This window comes from Onychomys torridus, chromosome 11 (assembly GCF_903995425.1).
Source record: "Onychomys torridus chromosome 11, mOncTor1.1, whole genome shotgun sequence".
Taxonomy (NCBI): Eukaryota; Metazoa; Chordata; class Mammalia; order Rodentia; family Cricetidae; genus Onychomys; species Onychomys torridus.
This window is the reverse complement of record NC_050453.1, coordinates 4,705,605-4,732,653: the sequence shown is the minus strand read 5'-3', so window position 1 is coordinate 4,732,653 and position 27,049 is coordinate 4,705,605. Positions and strand designations below refer to the sequence as shown.

Below are 27,049 nucleotides of genomic sequence, written 5' to 3'. Positions count from 1 at the left end.
TGCAGCATCGATACAGCTGCAAGGTCAGGAATTTGACAAAGCTTCTTAACTGCTCATGAGGCTATGCCCTGAAAGTGAGCTGTGTAACAGTGAGCTTCTTCAGAAACACTCCCAGCTTTTGCTCTCTAACCACCAAACAACCAAGCCAGATCTCAAACGAACTGTAGTGTAGCAGGAATCTTAAATGGTCTTATTAATAAGATCAAACCTGGTGCCAGTTATTGGGGTGAATGCTGGAAGATCAGAGAAGCAGAACAAACCACAGCTACATCACCTCTCCAATTCCTCAGCTGATCCTGTTTCCTCAGACTGGAAGCCTCTGTGTCCTCATTCAGAATGGATCTCAGCTGAACTGCTGCTAAAAGCCTGAAAGCTTAACCAGCCAAATGCTGCTAGTTTCGGTCTTCAGGCCTTATATACCTTTCTGCTTTCTGCCCTCACTCCCTGGGATTAAAGGCTCACTTCTTGGGATTAAAGGCTCACTTCTTAGGATTAAAGGCATGAGTCACCATGCTTGGCTGTATCCTTGAATGGATGGATTTCTGCCTCTGGAATGCTAGGATTAAAGGCGTGCGCTACCACTGCCTATCCTCTATGTTTAATATTGTAGCCGTCCTGTTCTCTGACCCCAGATAAGTTTATTAGGGTACAAAATATTTTGGGGAACACAATACCACCACACTGTATGTTAGCACTTGTGCACTGGAACATACACAGCATGCATTCATACTCCACATGCTTACAGCACAAAGCTCGACGCCTGCACAGGCAACAGCCTTCCAAGGGAGGAAGGCGCCCACCCCCGGCACCCACCAGTTCTGCTCTCGCTTCCTTCTGCAGCCACACCACAAACACAGCTGGAAGCAGAAGAAGATCAAAGTTATCTAGAACAAAATCCACCAAATGCTTGGATCCCTCCACAGCATCCGTCCACTGACACCCCCACCATTCCCTGGACACCTCTACTGACAAGATGCTCATAAGGTCTCAGATCTAACCCATCTCTAGTTAAGACACTAGTCCTTGAAAGGTATTTCTAGCTGGGCACTGGTGGTGTGCACATTTAATCCTAGCACTCAGGAGGCAGAGGCAGGCTGCCTGGTTTGAGGCCAGCCTGGTCTATAGATCGAGATCCAGGACAGCCAGGGCTACATAGAGAAACCCTGTCTTGTGGGGGGGGGGGAGGAGGAGAAGAAGGAGGAGGAGGAGGAGGAGGAGGAGGAGGAGGAGGAGAAGGAGGAGGAGGAGGAGAAGGAGGAGGAGGAGGAGGAGGAGAAGGAGAAGAAGGAGGAGGAGAAGGAGAAGAAGGAGGAGAAGAAGGAGAAGAAGGAGGAGGAGAAGGAGAAGAAGGAGGAGGAGAAGGAGAAGGAGGAGGAGGAGAAGAAGAAGGAGGAGGAGGAGAAGGAGAAGAAGGAGGAGGAGAAGGAGAAGAAGGAGAAGAAGAAGGAGAAGAAGGAGGAGGAGAAGGAGAAGAAGGAGGAGGAGAAGGAGGAGGAGGAGAAGAAGGAGGAGGAGGAAGGATGGAAGAAAGGGTGGGAAGGAGGGAGATAGAGAGGGAGGGAGGGAGGGGAAAAGTTAAGAAAGAAAAGAAAATGGGTATTTCTAACCATGCATGCAGTTCCCTCTTGCTCTCTGCAGCTGGAGCTCCTCTGGTTCTAGCTGCCTCCTGAGAGGAAGGGAGAACAAGCAGCTCCACTCCTTACTGCGCCCTCACAGGGAGGCTCCAATACCCTGGTTTTCCAGCATAGTCAATGCTCTTCTTGCCCTCTAGGTTTAACGAGCATGACAGAGCTCCAGCCCTCAAATACCTGAAGTCTACACATGATGTGATAGGTGAAAATGTCTGCTTTCTCCATCTGGTCTTCCTAAAATAAAACTCTGAAGGCCTTCATCAGCCTGATCATTTCTGCAACGGAATGGGCGCCTGTGTATCTATGCTCTAAATTTTAAGAGCCCTGGTGCTTCAGTTCCTTGTTGCATAAAGGCTCCTACAGTCCCAACCAAGAACAGAAGATCACTTCCCACTGTCAGAACACTAAGCCAACAACAGCCACAGCATGACTGTCCCCCTCCCCTGGGCAGACACTCACTGGAGAATGGTTCTAGGGAGCAGCAGTCTCACATTATACCAGTAGGTGTCACTCTATGACATATTTTAAATTCTTTTCAATTCACTCATTCAACAACTTCACTGAGGGCCCAAGGTGTGCTAGGCATAATTCTGGGCACAAAGAACATAGTATGAGATAAAAGAGCACAACGTTGTTTTCATGAAGTCCGCAGTGTAGACACTAATAAAAATGCCACTTCATTTGCTTTCTAGATAGAGGTTTAGGAAATTTATTTCCTAATGAAGTTCAATACAAAACTGAACTTGCTAAGTTAATAAACAACTCAAGGTAATTCACAAATAGCAAACACTAAAATCTAGAATCAGAAAACACTAGAATCAGAGAAACTGCTGTCCCAGATCAGCACTGTCGTACCCTGTGTGTGTTTTCTAGACCTGAATTTATTCAACACCTCTTTCCCAAACCCCAAGTTGCTAAAACCCAAATTTAAGGTATTCCTTAGTAGAACAGAAAGAAATTTACCTTGAACAATCCAAATTTTAAAATCTGCCTGCTCGAATATTTTTACCAGTAGATGATGTGATAAGCTAAGACTACCTGCAAAGCTCACTGATTCCCAGACACTGAGCACTTCTTGCCACTTAGAAAATGGCATCTGAGTGGCACTGGCTAATGGAGACAGATGGCAATGCACTGTGCCTCAGCTGAAGAAGCAAGGTTCCTCCACGGCTCGCGTCTGCCTGTTTTCATTTGGGGACTTCTAGCTATCACCAGAACTGAGTGTGACTTGAGGCTCATAGCACAACAATGACCAGTCACAGGGCCATAAGACACAGTCTAAGAGGTGATGAGATAGCACGTGCAGATGGCATGTCTACCCCAAACTCACAGGGCCTGAATCCGCTCAGTGTCTACTCCCAAACAGAATGTTCTCTGTAATGCAAAGGCTACAGGGACAGTCACAGAATATCGCAGACTCTGAAACAACACAGAAGTCCCACTGTAGACTTCTTTAAGCTCCAACTCATCTGTCCTGGTTTATCTGAGACAAGGATCATCCAAGTTCTGACTTGATGCTCTTTTTGGAACACTCCGAACTGTGAGCACTTGCCCCAGCCTCCAAGCTGTGCTGCACGCTGCTCAGGAGCAGCATGGACTAGGTGGCATTTAATGAACCAAAACGAACACCACCAAGGTGTCTTGGAGCAATGCCAAGTGGTCACAAGGTCAAAGACTCATTTATGTCAACATAAATGGCATTTTCTTTAATGTTATAACGGCAGAACAATCTAGTGTTTCCAAGGCATGCAAATGATAGGCTCAGTGTTGATAAACAATTGGCATCATTGACATGTCACCAAACTTTGTGTGTATGCATGTGTGGTGTGTGGTGTGTGATGTGTGTGTGTGTGTGTGTGTGTGTGTGTGTGTGTGTGTTTGGTGTAGAAAGGGCTCAGTGTACTGAGAAAGTCATTTTTGGAGTCAACTAAGTTCAAGGTTTTCAATCAGCAGTCTTCCAAGTTGGACTTCCGGGCAAGTTACTCTATGTTTTTGTATCACTTTCCCATCAAGATGCAAATAATGGGGTTGTAAGAGGGATTCCATAAACCACTTCAAATAAATGTGGGGTAGGCACACAGTAGGTGCTCATAAATGACAGCTACCAGGAATTCCATCTTTCTTCCTGACCACTAAAATGACTGTACTGACGAATGCTTCACAGCTGCACATTCACAAAGTGCATCATCCAACAGCCACACTTTGGAAAATTAAAACCCCCGCTCTCAACTGAACGCCCACAAACACAGCCCTTCTCCTCAGCACAGTGTATTCTGCATGACCTTAAGAGAACAGCTGAGGTAAAAGCTCCCCCCGCTGCTCTGTCATTTGAAAGTGCGGATGCACTTGAGCCATTTCCTCTTTTGTTTCATATCCTTAAGATCCAAAGCTTCAAAGACAGAATGCCAGCATGCAGTCCATTTATGACTGAACTCTTGAAGAGACACTGAAGAATTACCTTGTCAATCACCCCAAGGACTCTGAAGGCCTTCAGCTCCTCGGCAGGGCTCCTTAGGTTCCAAGGGGGCCTTGAACTTAGTGATCCTGGAGGCTAATGGAAGATATCAAAGATTACACATCAATCAGGGAGGTACTTGAAGGAAGACTGCCTACTGCAGCAAACGTCAGGCCAAAGAAACTAAATTTATCATAAATCAGAGAAAAGAAGATGAAAGGGGGAAGCTACTGTTGTCTGTAATGCAAAATAAAAAAATCAAAATAAAAAATCTAAAAGGCAAAGCAAGACAAAAGCACAAGGAAATAAGTCATAGCACTGAAAACAGGTTTTTAAAAAGAAAAATTAATGAGCTGATGCTGGTACAGAGCTATCATGAAAATGTCTAACAATCAAGTAAGTGGGCCAGAGTCAGTGACAACCTTGTGTGTACCCCAGCAGACCAAAAATAATTCAGAAGAGGGAAACAAAGAAAAAATAGTAATTAACAGATTCACTTGGAACAGAAGGGCATCAGACGATCTCTTACCTTGAAACTACAGTCCTCTAGTGTTTCCTTACAGAACAAAGCAAGCACTTAGATCCTTAAATACGGACCACATGTTTTAAGAAGAATCTGCACATTCAAATTCAACCAGAAAAATCACCAAACAACGGTGAAAAAAAAAGTCTCATTAATATACCCAGTAATTATTAGAACAAAGGTTGGGGGTGGTTTACGGAAGAAAGAACTTTTCTTCAAATATTTGAGTATCTGTGATGTGGAAAACAGTCTATTAGCTACAAACAAGATAATGAACAGGAGAGCGGGATGCTTGAGTGGTACAGTTAAGAACAGTATTAACTTCCAAACTCCAGGTAGCTTTGCCCTGGAAGTAAACTTAGAGCATCTCCAGTTGGCACGTATGTCCAGAAAGTACTTCTGTAATTATTCCTCACAGTACAACAGCGACGCTTGGAAGGATATCAGGGGACATAAAGCCTTGTCACACAGGACAGAAGGCCTTAGCAACAACTAGATAAGAACAGAGAAGGGACAGCAAATACTCAAGCATGGTGAAGGAATTACTGAGATGCCACTCTGGACATTTATGTCCCTCTGCAGACCAACATGGCCAGAAAGAGCTCCTAAGAAGAACTGCAGCCTGGTCACCTTTGGTTTTTTTGTTTTGTTTTGTTTTGGGGGGCGGGGGAGGTCCTACAGCAGCAGCTGAGATGGTGGTTGGCCAACAGAAAGGAGGAAGCAGGGGGGAGCTAGCAAGAAGGCTGTCTGGGGGCCTGGTGCCAGTTATAATGAGACTGTCTAAAGAAGCCATTCTGACCACCCACCCGCAGCTTGTCTACTTATCTCTGGCTGTAGAGCAAAGGCTGAATCCAGATCATCTGGAGGAGGTGTCTGGTGTGGTTTGGATTTTGTAGACAGGGACTCATGTAACCCAGGCTGACCCTGAGTTTGCTTTGTAACCAAAGCTGATCTCACTCTGCCTCCCACATGCTGGGATTACAGGTGTGTACTACAGCTGGCTAAGGCTGTATGTGAGTGTGTGTGTGTGTGTGTGTGTGTGTGTGTGTGTGTGTGTGTGTACATGTGCATGCACATGCATGAGGAGTTCAGAAGTCAACACTGGGTGTCTTCTTCAGTCACTCTCTATCTTACAGTTGGAGACGGAGTCTCTCACTGAACCTGGAACTCACTGAATGGCTACACTGGCTGGTCAGGAAGCTCCGTGGATCCTGAGGTCTTGTCCTCACCTCTCCTGTGCTAGCACACAATGCCATGCTGTTGGGATCCAAAGTCCTCATGCTTTACCAACAGAGCCATCCTCAGCCCCAGCTTTTGTTCTAGAGATACTTTAACTTGAGAAAGTATCTCAATTGTACTAGATAAAAATAACCTTTTTAAAAATCATGTGATTTGGAGTTCTTAGCTGTCTCAACAAATGTTATTTGATATCCCATTTCATTAGGAAGTAGAGCAGATGTCAGAAACTAGATGCCTCTTTAAAAGCTTACAATCTAAAGAGGATGTTTATGCATACAAATGTATATCATGATATTAGTGTTACACGTGGGGACTATTGTAAAAAACCTCTTCTACATGGTTTATATTGTATTACTTCATCTTTATCCTCCCATCCCCACTGGGAATGTGATGCTCACAGGAAAAGTTGCTCTAATAATACCCACTTTACATAAAGGAAAATGGAAAGGTGAATTGCTTCCATCACAAAGAGAGACAGTGGGATCCTAGACAGACCTCAGCCCCCTGAACTGCTGCTGGCAATCCTACTATACAGCACACACATACACACACACACACACACACACACACACACACACACACACACACACACACCCTTCTGCATTACCAAGAAAAAGGAAGACCTGTTTGTAATTTCAGCAAAAGAGTTATCAGGGGAAAGTGATATCTTATCCATTACACTTGACGTTTAATACACCAAATGCCCCAACATGGCACCCTGTCTTCTGTTCACACTTGTCAGTCACTGTTCACTGCTCTCTCAGTTTCCAAAGAACGCAGTTTACTTCACTTATCACAACAGCAAAGCAAGAACCACAGAAATCTCCACTGCACCATCCCATGCACAGTAACAGATATCAGTGCTAGGGTTTGGACTGGGGGGCCACTCAATGCCCTTATGTTGATGGCTCAGTCCCAGCTCAGCAGGATTCAGAAGTGAGTCCTCTGGGAGGTGACTGGGTCTTGAGGGCTCTGATGTCATAAATGAATCCACTTAGGGGCTTGTAGCTTTAAAAGGGTGCTGTGTTAATGGGATCTAGGAAGTGGACCTAAGTGGAGAAAGGTGGGTCACTGGAGACTTGCCTCCCACACCCATGTCTACCACAGGCCTTTGATCATGACAAGGCTTTGCCATAGGCTGGCAACAACAGAGCCAAGTGACCAGACTAAAACCTCTGGAACCATGAGCCAAAATAAACCCTTCCATCCTTTTCCAGCAATTAAAAAGCTAACAAAGACACTACAAATCAGTAAGAGGCATGGGGGTCTCCTTGAGTGAGGGAAGCATTCCAAGTGGAGGACAGGAGAACCAAAGTCCATACTTAGCATCAGTTTCCACAGCACTGGAATGCCAAGAAGAAACATGTGCACAGTCCTCTTCCTAGTGGGGAGAGCAGGTGTTCTATGTGCGAAAGAAGCCATAAAACAGAGCTGGGTGCTGATGGGAACAGCAAAGGCAATAGACACAAAATTTGTCTTAATTCTTTAAACCGCTTTGCAAGCTTAGGACCAGAGACAGGGCACTCAAGGATTACCAAATAAAGGTATCATTTAAAAACCTTGTATGGTTGGCTTCTGTGGAAGGGAGAGTCGGTTTTCTTTGAGGGTGTGGCCCCTGGTAGGTCTCCCATGCCCTATTACTAGCCTACGCCCATGAGTACATAGATAGTACACTTGGACTTGGTGGGTCATAAAGGAGGACACAAAATTGGAAGGGGGTGGGAAGGAAAGTGGGGAGTGGATCTGGGAGAAGTGAGGAATGAACATGATCAAAATATATTGTACAGACAAACAAAATACTCAAAAAATAAACATATTATTCTTAAAAATCTTTTATCCTTTCTATGTGGTATCATTTAAATTATGTATAACTCCACAGATCTGTTCCTGTCTTCAGACAGCAAAGGGAAACATAAATCTACAGAATTATAAAACTAGAAAGAGGCTGCAGAGACCAAATCTACACCTCAGGTTCTTTCCTCTCTCTAACAGAGGAAACTGGGAAGCGACACAGCTAAGCCATCTATGATGGCAAAAGCTAGTAAGAGAAGAGAGGAATAACCTGTAATTGTACCCAGGGGAGGTAGTGCAAGCCTGTAATTGTAGCACTCAGGACGCTGATGCAGGAGGATTGCCATGAAGGTGACCCTGTCCCACAATGAATGAAATAATAACCTCTATTACCACCAGTGGCAACAGCAGCACACTGTCAGAGGAGCAGGGGTGACTCCCAAGTGCTTCTCTTATATGCAAGAGCTACTCTAGGGGCCAAGAAAGGATGGTGAGATCATCTATGCCAGGACTAAACACAGACACGGGAGATGAGACAAGGAGTGAAGACCCAGGAGATGGCAAGATCATGCTGCTCACCTAAGGCCCGGCAGCTGGGACGCCTAGCGCCCTGCAGTGCTCCCCACAGCGGGTACCTGTTACCTGCAGTGAGCACACATTCAAACCCGGTTGCTATTTCTGTTCTCTAAAAGGCTGAGTGAAGACCGCCTGGCCGCTCCTTAGAGTTCTGTGGCCCGGCTGACCTACCCACAGTCTTTTACTGGGTGTTGTCACTGTGCAGCCTCCACCCACCTGTAGGCGAGCAGTCCTCAAACCACAGTGTTCATGCACATCGTCTGAGGACCCATCAAAGTGAAACATCAGATGCAGGAGGACACCCAAGACTCTGTACTTCCCACAGCTCCCGAAGGGGCGGCTGATGCTGGTTCACCAGCCCCACTCAGAACACCTAGCAGGGGTCACTGGTGTTGGGGAAAATAAGTAACAAACAAAAGGAAAGAAACGTTTAAGAATCCAGACTCTGGCTGAGGACAGTGGTGAGTACTTATAATCCCTACAGCAGGAAGGACAGGAGACCAGCGGGGGGATGCAGCAAGACCCTGCCTCAAATAAAGAAATAAATATCCAATCGATCAACAAATAAATATCCAAATTCAGAACTTCAATATCCAGCACGTAGAGTCCCTGAACAGAAGCTCTTCTACAGAGTTCTCGCTTTACAACTATTTCCTGAGCCAATGGCTAGCTCGACCACTCTCCATTAGGTGGCTGGTACACCGGACATTTAGCCACTTGTTGCTGAGTCCCAAGCCTACCGCCACCTCTCTGAGTGTCAGCATCTTCCAATGACACCTGGCGCGTCAGCCAACAGCATCCGCAAACACAGACGCACCACACTTGTGCTCAGAATCTGCAGGACCTCAGAACACTGTGCATGGTGACAGTCACTCACCCCTAGTAACTGCAGGATAAAATGGCATTTACATGTTTTATGTCCTCTGTTTAGATAACTTACTGTCCCTGTTCTAAATTTAATTGATTTTAAATTTTCTTAGACAAAAATGCTGTTTTAAATCTCTCAAAATTGGAAAAATAAAAATAAAAGCAGCCTGTCTGGCACAGTCAAGATTCTACCTCTATGAGAAACCTACCTCTCCAGTTTTCCTGGAGCCTCTCCAGTACGATGAGTGAAGCACAGCTGGGAAAGTTCCTACTGGCTGCTTCTCCAGCATTCGTTTGCAAAGGATATGATTACAAATAATGGGAATTTAGGTTTTCTACATTTACTACCTAAGAGGTTCCAAAGCGCCAAAGTTCAATAAAGCAAAGAAAAGGCCAGGGCAGAGGGAGCCACTGCCCCAGAGGGGCCGGAGACCAGTGTTCAAGCCCCCAAGGACTCCTTTAGCTACTGAATCAGCTACAGGGAGATGTTTGCACAGGATCAACAGAGACGCCACGTCTGCTTTGCACAGCATCTAAGGAAAAGGGCCGAGTGAAAGGACAGAGACAATGGTTCACCAAGCTAATCTCAACAAAACAACCAAGCCTGCTCTTGAGCAGTGGAAAGACAGGCTTCGCAGAAAAACACAAATGGAAAATGGAAAACAAATGTTTGCTATAAGAAAGACACCATCGCAAAGCTACCAGAAAAACCCTGTCTCGAAAAACCAAAAAAAGAAAGAAAAAAAGAAAGAAAAAAATTTAAAAAAAAAAGAAAGACACTATGTCTACTCTCTCCTCCAGCTGCCTTCGTCCAGAAACAAACACAGATACCCTGTCAACTCAGAACCAGTGGTCACCCCCTTTTAGCCTTCGGAAAGAATTCTCCACTATTGTCAGCTCTGGACAGTCTCTCTAAGCTTTGCCTCCTGAGCTCCAGAGCTGTGTTCAGTCATGCTGTAAGGTTTGCAAAAAGAGCAGCTGTGTCATGCTCTGTGTCTGGAGGGGTGCTACACACCCAGTCGTAAAAGACATTTAGTGAATGAGCAGCCTTGTCCAATCAGCTTTCCTCTTTAGACCTCAGCTTAGCATCACTACAAGTTATGCTTCAAGTGAGGTTCTGACTCATCCACAGAGTGGCTGAATCTCCAATCACTAGCTCCAAAGAGGCCTTGTGTTTATTTGCTATGTCTCCAAGTATGTCATATGCTTGTTCCAAATGTTATAAACCATTACAGGCAGTATGGGCTAATAAAGTAAATCTTACAAAAAGAAATTATGACTCCATGGAAAGCCGGTAGGATGCTGACCAGGGACGCACAGAAGGGACAGAAGGCAGCATAGGTACCATTTAAAATGATCCTGGGGGCATTCATAAGACACTACAGCCATACAGGATGGATTCAGTATAGCACATATGTCATCTGATGTTTTCAACAGTGTTTCCAGAGCACAGGAAGGAAGACACTTGCTCTATGGGGGACAGAAGTTCTGCGTTCATAATTATCAACAGTCATAGTAACTGCCCAGCAAAGGAGCATGCTCACCCTCATTTTCCAGATTCAGAAACAGACACTAGGAAGTGTCTCTGCCAAACCATGTGCAGAGCTAGCAGGATGGCTCATCGGGAAAGCACCTTGTCACCAAGCCTACAACCTGAACCTAATCCCTAGGACCAACCAACACTGGGAAAACCTATTCCCACTATATGGGTGCACACACACACACACACACACACACACACACACACACACAAGCACACTAAAAACTGCAATTTTTAAAGAATTTTGTTGTCTCTTTCATGGCTTCAAGTCACAGAATATACCAAGACTACCTGCCTCTTGGATCAATTAAGGAAGTAAACTAAACACTTTCTCCCATTTTCAGAAAACCTTAGTAGGAATTTAAAACAAAAAAAGCTACTTCCAGAAACTGGCCAAACCCAGGTAGACCTGACATCAAAGCAATAAACAAGAATGTTTCTAAAGCTTATGCCATGCAAACAGGGTTGAGGCAGTCCCAAATAGCTTACGACATCCCCACACCATTGTGCCTCAGCAGCTATAGGCGGTCTCCAGCAATCCTTACAGAATTTTCCCCAGAACAGTTTCAACATGACTGATAAAGCTGCACAGGCTTGCACAGGAACTGTGGCTTCCAAAGCTGAAGTGTGGTGGTATTGTGCTCCCCAAAATATTGTGCACCCTAGTAAACTTATCTGGGGTCAGAGAACAGAACAGCCACTAGATATAGAAGCCAGAAAATGGTGGCACACACACCTTTAATCCTAGCATTCCAGAGGCAGAGATCCACCTGGATCTCTGTGAGTTCAAGGCCACACTGGAAACAGCTAGGCATGGTGACTCACCTCTTTAAGCCCAGGAAGTGATGGCAGAAAGCAGAAAGGTATATAAGGCGTGAGGACCAGGAACTAGAGCCTGGCTAAGCTTTCAGGCTTTTAGCAGCAGTTCAGCTGAGATCCATTCAGAGGAGGACTCAGAGGCTTCCAGTCTGAGGAAACAGGATCAGCTGAGGAATTGGCAAGGTGAGGTGGCTGTGGCTTGTTCTGCTTCTCTGATCTCCCAGCGTTCACCCGAGTACCTGGCTTGGGTTTGGTCTTATTAATAAGAACTTTGAAGACTCATGCTACACTGAAGAGCAGGGCCGTGGCTGATAAATAGATGGTGAGATTGGGACGGTTTCATGTCACTGTCAGTCTCACATGGAATTACCCAGGAGACACTGCTGGGCATGTCTGTGAGGATGTCCCCAGAGAAGTTGAGCTGAGGAGGGAAGGCCCTCCCTGAAGTGGGCAGCACCACACCATGGGCTCAGGTCCAGAACAGAATAAAAAGCGGAAAAGAAGCACTCCTACAGAGGCCGCACTCACTACACACACACACACACACACACACACACACACACACACACACACACACACACACACCATGACCACCTAGAAAGCTGCTCACACCATGAGCCAGAATCAATCTTCCTTCCTTAAACTCTTGTCCTTATCCACCCAGGGCAGAGACAAGATGTGGGAGGCTGAGCGGAGAGAAGCAGGCCCTCTGACTCCACTCTTGTGGCTTCCCTTCTGACAACTAAGAAAATTACAGCTGGGCGGTGGTGGTGGCGCACGCCTTTAATCCCACCACTCGGGAGGCAGAGCCAGGGGATCTCTGTGAGTTCAAGGCGAGCCTGGTCTACAGAGCGAGATCTAGGACAGGCTCCAAAACTACACAAAAAAACCCTGTTTCAAAACTACCCACCCACCCCCAAAAAAGAAAGAAAATTACAGAAAAATTCTGAAGACCAAAATTCTCAAATATTCTAGTTATAAATAAAGCTGGAAGGAAGAAAGGGAGGGAGGGAGGGAGGGAGGGAGGGAGGGAGGAAGGGGAGGGAGGGAGGAAGGAAGGAAGGAAGGAAGGAAGGAAGGAAGGAAGGAAGGAAGGAAGGAAGGGAGGGCAAGCTAAAGAACATAAGAAGGCCCCCAGCATACCTGCAGTCCAGAGTCCAGCTGAGACGTGGCCCTGAGGCTGGAGATGCTCTCCGCACGCATGAGGTACTCCGCTGTCCTCCTCTTCACAGCCTCCCGGCGTGTGGGGCTCGACTCTCCTGAGAGGACAAAGCAGATGCCTGGCCTTGTGAGAGGGAAACAGGCATTTTTTTTTTTTTTAACCCATACAGCAATTTATTTCTTTTTACCCCGTCTACTGCTTCTTCACATCTGTAACTGTGGAGAGTCAAACTTGGAAATAATTTCAACCTTACCCCTCAAGGGTCTCATTTGCCCAAAGCTGACAGGCTGCTGTCTAAGTGCGCACTGAAACTCAGCATGTTAGGGAGAGGCAGGTGTGTAGGAAACTGTGTAGACAGTTCTGAGGGTGAGAGGAACCCCGGGTCAGGCAGTATTCAATTTCTGACTCAAAACTCGGAGCCAACATAATGCCTGTTCAGTGAGCGGTGACATGGGACTGACAGACTGCAGGATGCACCAACATCCAGTCCAACCTGAGAATAAAACCACTTCGGTAATTCTGAATTAAAAACACACTAGCTGAGTTGTGTAAACTTCATGGTTGTTTCATTAGCAACCAGTTGTCACTCATCTTACACAGGAAAGCAGGAACATGCCTAAAATCCTGACACTATAGGATTAAGTAAGTCTGTTCCTAAAAACAGCCTCCAGATTCCCAAGACCTCCAGAGAGCGTGTTGAGTGTTGGGCTCCTTCCTCTCCAGAGTGGGATGCCATGTGGACTAAGAAGCACCATTTCCTTCAAAGATGGATAAGTGAGACCTAATGGTCCCCCCAAAGGCTGTGTGCGTGTGTGTGCGCGCGTGTGTGTGTGTGTGTGTGTGTGTGCGCGCGTGTGTGTGTGTGTGCGTGTGTGTGTGCGTGTGTGTACGTGTGCGCGCGTGTGTGTGCGTGTGTGTGTACGTGTGCGCGTGTGTGTGTGTACTGTGCGCGCGCGTGTGTGTGTGTGTGTACGTGTGCGCGTGTGTGTGTGCGCGTGTGTGTACGTGTGCGCGTGTGTGTGTGCGTGTGTGTGCGTGTGTGTGCGCGCGTGTGTGTGTACGTGTGCGCGCGCGCGCACGCGTGTGTGCAGTGCTGACTATTTGGGATTAGGTAACCACACTAGGGGCTTCCCTGGGAAAGACTGACTCCCCCTCTCTCAGCAGTCATCTAGGGTGAGGATTTCCCTCATCCGCTCTGGAACGACAACTGGCGCCGTCTCTGTGCAGGTTGTGTTAGGCGTCCACATGGTGAGATTTCATAGGTGCCGCACCCGTCCACATGGTGAGATTTCATAGGTGCCGCACCCGTCACAAACAAAGACACCACCTCACAGTAGAATTCCTGGTCCGCGGGCTGAATCTTTGTGCCCCTCTTCTAAAATGTTCCTAAAGCACCAGGTGGACACACACACACCACCACCACCACACCACACCACACCATACACACCCCATATACACCAAAATTTAAAAAAAAAAAAAAATCACATAACTGTCGCATGCTTCAGAGATGGTATCACACACTAATGATGCTGCTCTCCAGTTCTGTGCCCAAGGCCGTGGCTGGGTTCACAGTCTGGGACTGTGATGACCACCACCCACTTGCTCTTCACATTCTAGGTAATAATATTCAGCAAGCTCTAACTGAAACCTCCGTTTGGCATTTTGGTCCACCTGGGGCTCCACCCCATTTGGTAAGCTTGTCTCACACGCTCACTGGAAATTCACACTGAGTTATGGAATACATGGCTATACACAGTTCCAATCACATTTGTTATTGAATCACTAGTTTTGTTTGGTTTGGTTTTTTTTTTAACTTTTGGCTTTTCTGCCACCTTCTAGGCAGTCTCCATAGTAACAGAAACAAGGCCTGGAAGCCAGTGCTGAAAGGGCCCCCTGCTGACGGTGGGCCAATCCCATGGAAACCACAAGCACGGGAGAAATGCTGGGAGGGCTTCAGAATGCACCTTCCACAAACACATCCGTGATTCCTCACTCGGCCCTCTCAGAGGCCACGGAGACGGACAAACAGCAGCCACAGATGGAGACCAGCCCCTGCAGACAGCTGCCACCCAGTGCCTATGGGCTGGACCAGAACACAAAGATAAAGCTACAGCTCTCCAGCACAGCTCCAAGTCATCACGTTGTTCACAAATATGGCTTCAGACAGATCTTAATTGAGTAAGAAGAAATAATGGCTCAAATGGAGCAAGAATTTTCACTGGGCTTTGGCATTCAAAGGAGAAAGACTCCCACTATCCAAGACTGATGGTTAACCCTAGCTGTCAAACTACTGGGTTGACTTTTTAAATACCCAGAAAATTGATAAGCAGATTTCTGGATATCTGTGAAGGTGTTTCCAGAAATGACTGACATGTGGGGCAGGGAGCTGGGGTGGGGAGAGCCACCCTGAATAGGCTTGGGGGTGGGGAATGGAAAGCAGAAGGGAGCTTGCCTGCACAGCTCCGTCCTTCCGAAGCAGGGGGCATTCCCACTTACCTGCCCATGAACACCAGCCTCTAGATCCTCCTGCCTCAAGATGTACTCCCAGCAACTTGCCCAGGAGCTTCCAAGCAAAGTCCTTGGCCCCTCTTGTCCCAAGCCATCCAGCTTACTGAGCAGCTACTGGTTTCCCAGGCTCTCCAGCCTGAAGCCAGCCATGCGTCTGCTCAGACTCTGACGGCATAAGCCGATTAGCAAACCTCCTCTCACAGACATATAAACAGCCTATCGGCTTTAGAGGGCTTCGGGGCCATAACAATGCAATCACTGTCCTGTCAAAAAGCTCCAGTGCTGCATAAAAGTGGAGTTCAATATAAAAGGAAAATTTGAAAACTGCATTTCTCTGGACATCAACTCTGATGTCCAACATAAGGTATGTTCTCTGTATGCTAGACTATGGGAATACTAAATTATGTAAGAAGCCATGACCACTGGGCCAGTCACTGAGCTGCACTCTCCTTACAAGACAGTTGTTTGTTCTCCTTTATAACTAAAAACAAAAGCTCAGGATGAGAAACATTTCTCTCAGTTACAGAGGTAATGTCAGATTCTACGCCTAAACCAATCCTGCTCCAATATTGTTGGAGCTTGGCCACAGCTGCTGGGTGCAGCCACTGAGAGATGGCTCACTCCTGAAGCTCTGACCTCACCAGTGTGCAGACCCACAAATGGAGTCATCATGTGACTGCATTGCTTGGGGGGGGGGGGGGCAGAAACCTTCAGAAATAACTTCAGGGGCTAAGTGAAGGAAGCAGGTCACTGGGCCGGTGTTCTTGGGGCTCTTCCTGCCCCGAGCTGATGAGAGGTGAGCAGCTCTGCCAATGCTCCCGAGTCATCGACCTTCCAGCCTCAAAGCAATGGGTCCAGCCAACCTTGACTATAACCTCTGAAACTGAGCCAAGTTGCCCCTTTACAGTATGTGGCATGGGGGAAAGGAAGAGACCTTGAAATTGATTGTCCAGTTTGAGTAGAAGAAGAAAACACAAGGCATGGACAAGCACAGTAAGTGGTGAGCAAAGGTGCACAGGTACAGAGAGGGAGAGTCCGAGCATGCCCAGGTGACAGACAAATGCAGGGAACACAGACCACACAGCTACATCCTCACTGTGAAAGGTACACCAGAGGAATATGGAAGAACCTAGTTCAAAAGCTACAAAATTAACAAAAAACAAAAACAAAAAAGAGGGAAAGGAAAGAAAGAAGAAAGAAAGAAAATCTACATTTTGATGTAACTCTGGAAAGAAAAAAATGTCATAACCACATCAATATGAGAAAAATGGTTCCTGCAGGAGAGAAAACATCTTTCACACATCTTGGTTACCCCAGAATTTACTTGGAAATCAAGGAGTCTTTTCTCATTTACCTACCAAAGAGCAAAGGGCATGTTGTAAGTCAGGCAGGGAATAAATCCCAGTTTTAGACCCCACATCAGAAGCAGCTCTTCCTGGATACTCTCCTTTATCAGCCCTCATCGCTGGACGCAGAACTGGACTTCTCAGAAGACAGGTGTCTGTAATGGGTGCCTCACCAGCAGTTCCCAGAGACTGGAGGAGTGTTTCAGCCAGATTTCCACCACATGCACAGAACTTGATGTCCACACTAGACTCTCCTGAGCACACCCTATTGAGCTCCCCTTCTCTACCCCAACAGGGCCCACACAGAGGCCTCAAGCTTCCCTGGGCTGTAGCACTATGGCAAGGACGTCAGGCCGATCTATGTACTGCAGTGAGTTTTGTTTGTTGCTTTTTCTTTACTTTTTCTTTTGTTTTTGTTTTTGTTTTGCAACTGGGTCACATAAAAGAATGCTCCTGTTTGAGATGGCCTTGGTGGCTACAGTTTTTAAGTGATGATTGACTATATTTAATGATGCTTTGTTCTTCTCAGGTATAGCCTACCACTTCTGTCCTGTGTTAAGTGTTCTGAAAACAAAAGGCAGCCTTGAGAGAGGGATGATTTATGCATCTGCATGTCTTGCAGGAGGTGAAGCCATCAGCACTCAGTCTAACAAGAGCCGGTCAGCCGGGGAATCTGCTTTGTATTGTACTGAGTCAACTCCCTACCATGTTGTTCTGAAAACCAGCTGTGAGGTAACCCCAGAAGTGAAAAAGTCACCAAGAACAGTTAACGCAAAAGTCCCAACAATACTCATGGCCTCCACTGATGCCTGCCGTGACAGTCACCAGTTTCCCGGGCTCCTGTGGGCGCTGAAAGGCAGCACCAGCAGCAGGTCCTGTGTTAACCGCCATCTGCAGGGCCACCCCAAGACTCACTATTTCTTTCTGCTCTCTATCTTTTCTTTATTTTGCCATTTTAAAAGGGAATAATCAAAAGACTTTCATTTCTTTCTTTCAAAACATCATTACTGGCCACGTGTGGTAGTGCACACCTTTAATTCCAGCACTCAAGAAACAGGGTGGGTGGGTGTTCAAGAGTTCAAGAGGCCAACTGAGTTGTGTCTTTTTATTGGTTTGGTTTTGGAATATAATCTCAAAGATCATCGAAGACCATGATGGCCCCTGATCTTCCTACCAAGCACTGGCACTACAGGTGTGCACCACCACAGCCAGCTCTTGTTTTGTTTGGTTGGTTTTTTAAACAGAGTAAGTCTTGCTGTGTAAGCCAGCCTGGCCTCGTGTCTCAGCTCCTGAGTACTGGGATCTTCCTTCTGAATGCTAACATGACAGCATGTACCACTGCACTCACTAACCGCTGGCTTTTCTGCTGGGTCTGCTCTATGAATTGTTTAGTGCTAAAATTAAGACCTTGAGTGTGTCACACACATGCTACACAAGGCCCCAGCACTGAAAAGGACCATCAGTGTACCACACACATGCTACACAAGGCCCCAGCACTGAAAAGGACCATCAGTGTGTCACACACGTGTTACACAAGGCTCCAGCACTGAGCTATAACCCCACCTCTGATAAGAAACACTGGCAACTCCTAAATTTCTAATGTTCTTATGTTCTCAAGGCAAATAGGGCTTTTTAAAGGATCAGGAGAAACATTAAAATGAACTAATTTGCCAAGCGTGTGGCACACACCTTTGGTCCTAGCAGTCAAGAGGCTGAGGCAGGAGAATTAGGAGTTTGACATCTATACAAGAAGAGAGACAGAGACAGACCAAGTAAGACAGGCAGCTAACAGGTGACTTTGACAGAAAAAAAAAAAAAGAGTGAAAACTTAAAAGGTGGGGGCCAGCTGGGAAGACAACTTGCCACCAAGTCTGACGACTTGAGTTGACCCCTGAGCCCCACAGGGTAGAAAGAGAGAACCAACTCCACCAAAACACCCACTCACCCCCACACATAGAAGTGATTAACTCATCAGCTAAAATGCAAAAACATTGTTGTGTTTTATAATATGGGCTAAAAATACAAGAAAAGCTGGGATGAAAATCATATAAATAACTATCTGACTTTCCAGTAAATATGGGGAGATCCCTAACTTCCAGAAAGCCCTCTGCTCATTCTTTTGTCATCCTGATAGAAGTGGCAATCCACAGAAGAACCAACCCCAACAACTGTTTCTGCAGCTCGAATCTTTTAATATTTATTTATTATATATAGTGTTCTGTCTGCACATGTCCCTGCAGGCCAGAAGAGGGCACCAGATCTCATTACAGGTGGCTGTGAGCCATCATGTGGTTGCTGGGAATTGAACTCAGAACCTCTGGAAAAGCAGTCAGTGCTCTTAACCGCTGTGCAGCTCAAATCTTAAATCGTCTTATTATAAAAACCCAGACCGTGTTAGGATTCTGCCACTCTTCCAGCTGAGTAATCGCACATGCACAGTTCAGTAGCTAAGTAAGGGGTCTTACATCTTATGTCATCAGTCCACTGTGTGACTGTGCATGTGTGGCATACCTCCATAAGCCCACCTACAGATGTACAGGGGGCCCTTAAAAAGCCAGACACAGACTCCTCCCCTCACTCTCTCTCTCCTGCATGTGTATCTCCCCCAGGCCTGGCCACGCTTTCTTCTGTACCCACCTTCCTCCTAATAAAGATTTTTTTTTTTTTAAGATTTATTTATTATGTATACAGTGTTCTGCCTGCATGCATGCTTGCACACCAGAAGAGGGCACCAGATCTCATTACAGATGGTTGTGAGCCACCATGTGGATGCTGGGAATTGAACTCAGGACTTCTGGAAGAACAGCCAGTGCTCTTAACCACTAAGCCATCTCTCCAGCCCAAGATTATTTTTTTTAAACAACAGCAGATATCAGGGTGAACGCTAAAAGATCAGAGAAGCAGAGCAGCAGCCACTAGTTCTTTTTTTTGTTTGTTTGTTTTTGTTTTGTTCTGTTTTTCAAGACAGGGTTTCTCTGTGTAGCTTTGCGCCTTTCCTGGAACTCGCTTTGGAGACCAGGCTGGCCTCGAACTCACAAAGATCCGCCTGCCTCTGCCTCCCGAGTGCTGGGATTAAAGGCGTGTGCCACCACCACCTGGCGCCACTAGTTCTTACCTCTATGAAATCCTCAGTGTAAAGACAGTGAGTTCCTGTTCCTCATGCCTTATATACCTTTCTCTGCCCTGCCATATTACTTCCTGGGATTAAAGGCGTATGTACTTCCCAAGCAAAGGCATGAGATCTCAAGTACTGGGATTAAAGGTGTGTGCCACCACACCTGGCTCTGTTTCTCTCTTATACTGGATCAATCTCATGTAGCACAGTGTGGCCTTGAACTCACAGAGATCTACACAGATCTCTGGCCTCCCAAGTGATAGGATTAAAGGTGTGTACCACCACTGCATGGCCTCTGTGTCTAATCTAGTGGCTGGCTCTGTCCTGTAATCCTCAGGCAAATTTATTAGGGTATACAATATATCACCACAGTTTTGTTTTCTTCTTAAGGTTAATTTTCATGTTATGTGTATGGGTGTTTTGCCTGCATATAATGTGTGTGCATAACGTGAATGCAATGCCAGCAGAAGCCAGAAGAGGGCACCAGATCCCCTAGACCTGGAGTTACAGAGAGTTGTAAGCTACCATGGAGTCCTGGGAACTGAACTTAGATCCTCTGGAAGAGCAGCAAACGCTCGTAGCAAATGAGCCATCTCTAAACACAACAACTGGGTTTTTTCCTTTCTTTCTTTCTGTTATTTGTTTGTTTGTTTGTTTGTTTGTTTGTTTGTTTATTTATCTTTTTGGGGGCGGGGGAAGGGGGGTTTCAGGACAGGGTTTCTCAATGTAGCCCTGGCTGTCTTGGAACTACTCTATAGACCAGGCTGGCCTCAAACTCAGAGATCTGCATGCCTCTGCCTCTCAAGTGCTATGATTAATGGCATGCACCACCACCATTGGCATCTGTTTTCTTGATATCATATTAATTTCATTATTTTTCCTTTGAAATCAAGTAAAATGAAAACTGGCTGTAAGTACTTTATTATTTGCTATCCTAGAAGCTTCACAGGCTCTGTTAACACAACCCTTCTTTAACAATTTTTTAAAAAAATTTAATCACACTTATTTATTTATTTATTATGCCATGGTACAGAAGTGGAAGTCAGAGGTCAACTTGCAGAAGATGGAAGTCTCTCCTATTATCATGTGGGTCACAGGTATTGGATTCAAGTCATCAGGCTTGTGGGAAATGGACTTGTTGAGCTTAGCCACCTCGCCAGCTCTAACACATCCCTTTTTATGAACCAGACTGACGTGGTGTCCATCACTTCACCCACCTCTCCCACTGCAGCTCAGGCTGAGCAGCACCCCTGGACTAGACTGCTCCAGCCAACTGCAGAGCACGGGGGTCTTCCTATCAATGGTCTCTTTAGGAAGGAAGTAGCTAGATTGAAAAACTTCTCTCTTCCATTTATTCCTGGCCCTCCCACTCCTTCAGGAACGAGGCCTGGTCACTACGCTGGCTAGGTTCCAGCCACACTGTCATCTCAGCACTATCACAGAACATCACAGACAGAAGACCCTTCAATAAAACTTGGCTAACTGAATACATAAGCGAATAACTGTGCCAGCATTACAAGGTCTGACAAACAACATGGTGGTTTTCCCCTTATCCACAGGACTGAGCTCAAGACATCCAGTGGACACCCAAGGTCTCCAAGAGAACTAAGTCCATAAAGCTTCTGCAATACCAGAAACAGTCTACAATCAAGACAAGCTGGAAGTGACTGGTGATCAGGCCAGTACACAATCTAAATAAAAGGAAAAGCTAGACAAAAGGATGCTTGTGTCCCGCGCAGAGGGACAAGAGACTTCAGGCACACATTTATAACTGCTAACTGTGACTCTCTTCCATTTCCCACTTATTTTCAAACTGGAGCAGGCGAGGAGGGACTGTACCTAGACAGCTAGAGGTGCCTCTGCTACCCCTCCCTAGACCTGCATGCTTTTCTCCTAAAAAACAACCAATGCATAAGATGTGCAGCGGGGGACTGCCATAATTGCTGTGTTTTCAGTCTAAGTAGCTAAAATGCACCCAAAGGGACCTAGAAGAATACAGTCCCTAAGCAGCAGGACTACAATAAAAAGAGAAATGGCAAACAGACATAATTCTGTTGAAACTGTCAAAACGATATCAACAAAAAAAAACACGGACACTCTAAGTAATTATAAACCACGAGTAAGTAGACAAGACTACCAACTATTTCTCCTCCTTGACAGCCTCAGTTGTACAAGACACCTTTCTAAATGGTCTGTAAAAGCACAGAGGCAATCTATCAAATGACACACACTTCTGAGATCACTCACCGCAGCACGCTAGCTGCTAAGAAAAGGCAGGTTCAGACTTTGAACAACAACAGGGAGACTGAACTGGTTAATTGACAACAGCGACGTTTAATGATGACTACATAACAAGCTGCAAGTTAGGGATTACAACTCTTAATGCAAGGAATCACAGACTCCTGTTTAGAACTCTCTCGAAGAGCCTCACAGCCTGTCAGTGGTAACCCAACAGCGGTTGTTCTCCACCTGGGGTTTTGTGCTGATTTTCTACTTGATTGACTTACATTATTCCTGGATATTTACATTTCTTCCGATCTGAATCAAGGATTTTTTTAGTAATCACATGGATTAACCCATCCGCTGAAGTGAACATTTGTAAACTGTATTGCTAAAGATATAAAAATCGCGCTGAGCTGATGACAGAGGTCGTCTGCTCAGCCCTGGGGAGTTCTCTGTCCTCGCCCGGGCGGCACAGCAGCTGTGCCGCACACAGACTCACATGAATGAAAATATTTAGATGGGAAGCCACCCACTTAGTTTATTTTCCATATGACTTTCCTGTAATTATTTTGTAAACTGTTCACACAACAATACATAAAAACATCTGCAAAAACAGGTAATTAATGTGTCAAGCCACACTAATGCATTTTTTATGGTGTCCATGCTTCGTCAACTGTAATTATAACTCTTTTTTAAGCAGATGATGATGTGTTTGTTGCAATGTGCAAGTGGTGATTTCAGATGCTCTGCTTACTGCTCAGACAATCTGAATATAAAACTCCATGGCTACTTTATGCACATCAGCCAGCGCTTTACCTAGCTTTTTGCTGAAGCACGAAAGCATTGCTCTTTTTCTAAGCTATAATTTCCAGCAAACATTTTTGTCATTAAAATGTGAAAGTCTCAACATAAAAACTGACATGAAAATAGTGAAAAATTCGAGGAGTATATGCTGTAAACATCTTGACTTTCTTCCTCTGGCTGTGACCCTGGGGGAACCCCAGCACTGTAGCTACCCATAGTCACCAGCTACGAGGTTGTTCTGCTTCTGAGTAACACAGTGGCCCCCAGGCCCACCCAGTGCACACTGAGCTGACAAAGGAAGACGCAGGTCCTTCCCAAACCCACTCTGCTCATGTCAGTGGACTCTGCTGAGCTGACCCACAGGGACCACACCACACCCCTCACTGCTGTCATCATAACTCATTCTAATGGCCCAATGCACATGACCTCTCAAGTTCAGTTTCTACAGGCAATGAAATCCAAAATTACAAAAGAAGCAAAGTTCTATACAATTTTTTCCAGCTCCTTCTCCCCAAAGAAATAAAACAATAACAATAAAAACACCTGGCTCGCCGGGTGGCAGTGGCGCACGCCTTTAGTCCCAGGTGGATCTCTGAGTTCAAGGCCAGCCTGGTCTACAGAGCAAGATCCAGGACAGGCACCAAAACTACACAGAGAAACCCTGTCTCAAAAAAACAAACAAACAAAAAACAGCTGGGTGTGGTGACTAACCCCTATGATCTCAGCCCTAGTTGTAAAGACAGGAGGGAGTTCCCCGCCAGACTGGGCAACATTGCAAATTCCAGGTCAGCCTAAGCTATAGAAGAAGACCCTGTCTAAAATACAAGGGCAGGAAAATCTGGAAACAACCTAGATGCCCGTCAACTGAAGAATGGATTAAGAAAATGTGGTACATATACACAATGGAGTACTACTCAGCAGAGAAAAACAATGACAGCATGAAATTTGCAGGCAAATGGATGGAACTAGAAAATATCCTGAGTGAGGTAACCCAGACCCAGAAGGACAAACATGGTATGTACTCACTCATAAGTGGATTCTAGATATAAAGCAAAGAACAATCAGACTGTAACCCACAGAACCAGGGAGGCTACATAACAGAGGAGATCCTAGGGTGACTGTGGCTTATAATAAGCTTTGGTTTTGCTAAATTACTGGGCAAGCTTTAACGAAACATTTCACTATTAGGATAAGAATTTATACTGTATCAAGCTGATAATAGAAAAATAAATAAATAAAAATGAGAGGGGGGAAAAAAAAAAAAAACATGGGCCAGTGAGATGGTTCAGTAGGTAAAGACACATGTTGCCAGACCTGATGGCCTGAGTTCAATCACTGGGACCCACAGGAGGAGAGAACTTACTCCCCAGGTTGCCTCTGATCTCCATGTTCATGCCATGACACACAAATATACAATATGCATGTGTATGTATGTTGTGTTCACACAAAAACACTAATTAAATAAATAGATATACATTTAAAAAAAAGAAGAAGAACAAGAAGAACAAGAACACAAAGGGGAAGCAGGAGCATGGTCACAGCAGCTCGGTGTCTTGGCCATCAGGAGCACTCACAAAGGTTCTGTCTGTTGCAGACATCGAGAATCAATGCTGCAGGTCCAAACTTAACTATTGGATATAAATATTTGATAACTAGCTCCTATGCTCTTCAGTGGACTATTTCTGTGACATTGCTTCTCCTGAACATGAGTAACCACGCTGGGCCACAGGAATCTATCAACATGCTGTTTCCACAAAGATCAGAAATGTCACAGCCAAGCAAATGATGGTTGCCCAGTTGCCAAGCCTGTTAGAGGGAGTTCCTGAATAGATTTAAAAAAAAAAAAAAAAAAAAAAACCCAGTTCCAGGGTTGCAGGAAGCACATGGTCAAGGCACAGAAAGGAAGCAAGACAGTATGCTAAGGCCAAAAGTCTCTGACTTAAAAAGCTGTAATATAATATAACACACATAACTAATGCAATTCAATGGCTGGGCTCTGCACAGTGTCAAATGATGGGGGTCCAGTAAGACCCCAGGTGGGGGCATTTAAACTCATCTGGTACTTTCAAACTCACTTTTGCCTGTTGGTTGCTGGCCACAGTCTTCAAGATTCAGTTCACTGTTGCCTTCTCCGAGTACCATCTCCTTCTCTCACCAAGCACCTACTTACATGGAAGATAGAATCGTTCTCTAATGCAAACATATTTTCAGAGAATGTCTTATGTGCTAGGCGCTCCTTAGAAGACAATAATGAACAAACTGACCACTTGCCTTTAAGGGCCCTGTAGACAAGACAAACAGACCCCCTGAGTACTGACAGCACAGGAATCCCTCCACCATGAACACAATTAAAGGGGTACAGTGGCAAGAGAGGTCAGGAAAGGGATTCTGGTCTGAGCAGAACTGAGGAAAGACTTCCTCCAGGAAAGCCATTGGAGCTAAGCAAAAAGTCAACCAACGGAGGAGCACAGTGACTTATCCCAAGCACAGCCACACGGAGGTCCAGCATGCAAAGACCTCGGTGCTTCCCAAGAGATGCAAGAAGTCCCTGTGGCTGAAGCTGAGCAAGCAAAGGGGCCTGAGTCCAGATAGCCTGGGAGGGACGTAGAAGCCCACTGCACAGCCCTGCGGCCACAGTGACTGGGTGAGTCCTAAAAACCAGTGAGTCCATCTTCAATAGCTCACTCAGATAAACCAATTGCTGTACAAACATGGAGACAGAGTACAAATCCCTACATAAATCTCAAGTGGGTATGGTCGATTGCCTATAATCTCAGCACTCAAGAGTCAAGCCAGAGGATCCTGGGGCAAGCTGGCCAGCTAGACAAGACTATCCATGAACTCCAGGTTCAGGAGGAAACCCTGCCTCTGCACATAAGGTGAAGGCAGGCCAAGGACATCAGTGTCTGGCCTGCACACACATGGGCCCACACACATGCAAACATGTGCATGCATTCACACAGATCGCCTAGGCTCTAAGAAGAGAAAGGATAGGTTACAATCAATAAGAACAGAAGTTGTAAAAATAATTATGAAGTTGTTATTAAAGAGATAACAGAGGACAGGCTTCCAGAATGGGGGGGGGGTGGTCACTTGGCAAAAACTCTCCCCAGATAAAACAATATAAAATTACCTAAAGCATCAATTCTAGATACTGACAGGGACAGACAAGAACTGAGGGAGAGGTGTGTGTGTGTGTGACTGCAGTAAGAAAAGCAAAGGCCTGTGGCATTTTAACATGGAGTTGCTTCTGTCTGCTCCCAAACCTAATGCAATGGGATGGTAGCTGTAAGGACCCATCTACCTTTATCTCCACTGAATCTTCAGCAAGTGAGGACGCTGAAATCAACCTTACAGTACTTTTTTCTTCTGATAACGTAACGCTCATCTCTGGTTCACTTTGGGTCTTCTGTAATTCCTGTCTCTGCCTAACTTGCCTCACACACTGAACACGACAGTAATTCCACCTGTATCACTGCTGAGTGAGCTTCGCTATCCTCATTTATGGCCATTTCCCTGCTTCTTTGAACAAACGGTGTTTTACTGGCTCTCAGCCACTGTGAACTTTTCCTTGTTGGGTTTTAGATTTTTTTTTTTTTTTAATTCTTGAGTCTATTTTAGGATGTTTAATTCTCTGAGGTCATTTTTATAATTTGTTATACACTCATTTTACTACTTCTCAGCATCCCACCCAATAGCCATGGTTGAATTAGTCAGGCTGCCTCTTTGCAGCAGACACTGTCCTCAGCTCTGCACAACTGCCCATGGTGTGGCTCCCTGCTCCTGCAGTGGTGACTGCCCCATAACCATGCATTGCTCCGAGTGCTGAGTGCCCTGGGTATAGTCTGCCATCACTGCATGAATTTCCCACATCTCCAGCCAGCAAGCCCTAACTATACCTCAGCTTTGGTCTTCTTGGTGGTTTAACTGCACCTCTTTAGCTCGGAAATTCTGCAGGAGTGCTGCAAGCCACGGGAAAGTGTAACGGAACCCAGCTGCTACCACAAAAGCTACTGCTTGGAAAGGTCAAGGTCTTTTCCGAAGGTCAAGCCATGGCTTAAGGAGTCTTGGTGATATTTTAGCTTTTACATATATATTAGCTGTTTCCTACAGTGATTTTCTTGTAATGCTATGCATGCTTCCACGAACTCCTATTTATTTATCTAAAATAGCTATCAAGCATCCAAGGCCAAATGAAACAACACCTGTCTCCTAGGTCTGGAGGATAGCTTTATTTCTTGTGCAATTTAGGGTGAAATCCTCCTTCCTTACAGCCTTACTAATAGACTCCTAATTTCTTACCCAACCACTTCTAGGAATGTAGACTGAGCACATAAATTCCCTTCTTGACTAACCCATCATTAGCACTCACGTGAGTTGTAAAAGAAAGCCTGCCGGCCACTGCCTGAGGAAAAGTCTTACCTGCCTTCATGACCCCATAGAATTCAAC

At 45.7% G+C, this 27,049-nt stretch overlaps 1 protein-coding gene across 4 annotated transcripts in view; it reads right to left on the bottom strand.

The window, feature by feature from the left end:
* Rps6kc1 (ribosomal protein S6 kinase C1) overlaps positions 1-27,049 on the bottom strand; it is a 160,692-nt gene that overhangs the window by 69,359 nt on the left and 64,284 nt on the right. For 3 of the 4 annotated variants that reach the window (XM_036202277.1, XM_036202279.1, XM_036202278.1), the window contains 2 exons: positions 12,585-12,700; positions 4,090-4,182 (listed from right to left, as the gene is read on the bottom strand). In XM_036202277.1, the coding sequence (XP_036058170.1) occupies positions 4,090-4,182; positions 12,585-12,700 (209 nt within the window). The remainder of the gene's footprint in view (positions 1-4,089; positions 4,183-12,584; positions 12,701-27,049) is intronic. The other variant, XM_036202280.1, reaches the window with a different exon arrangement.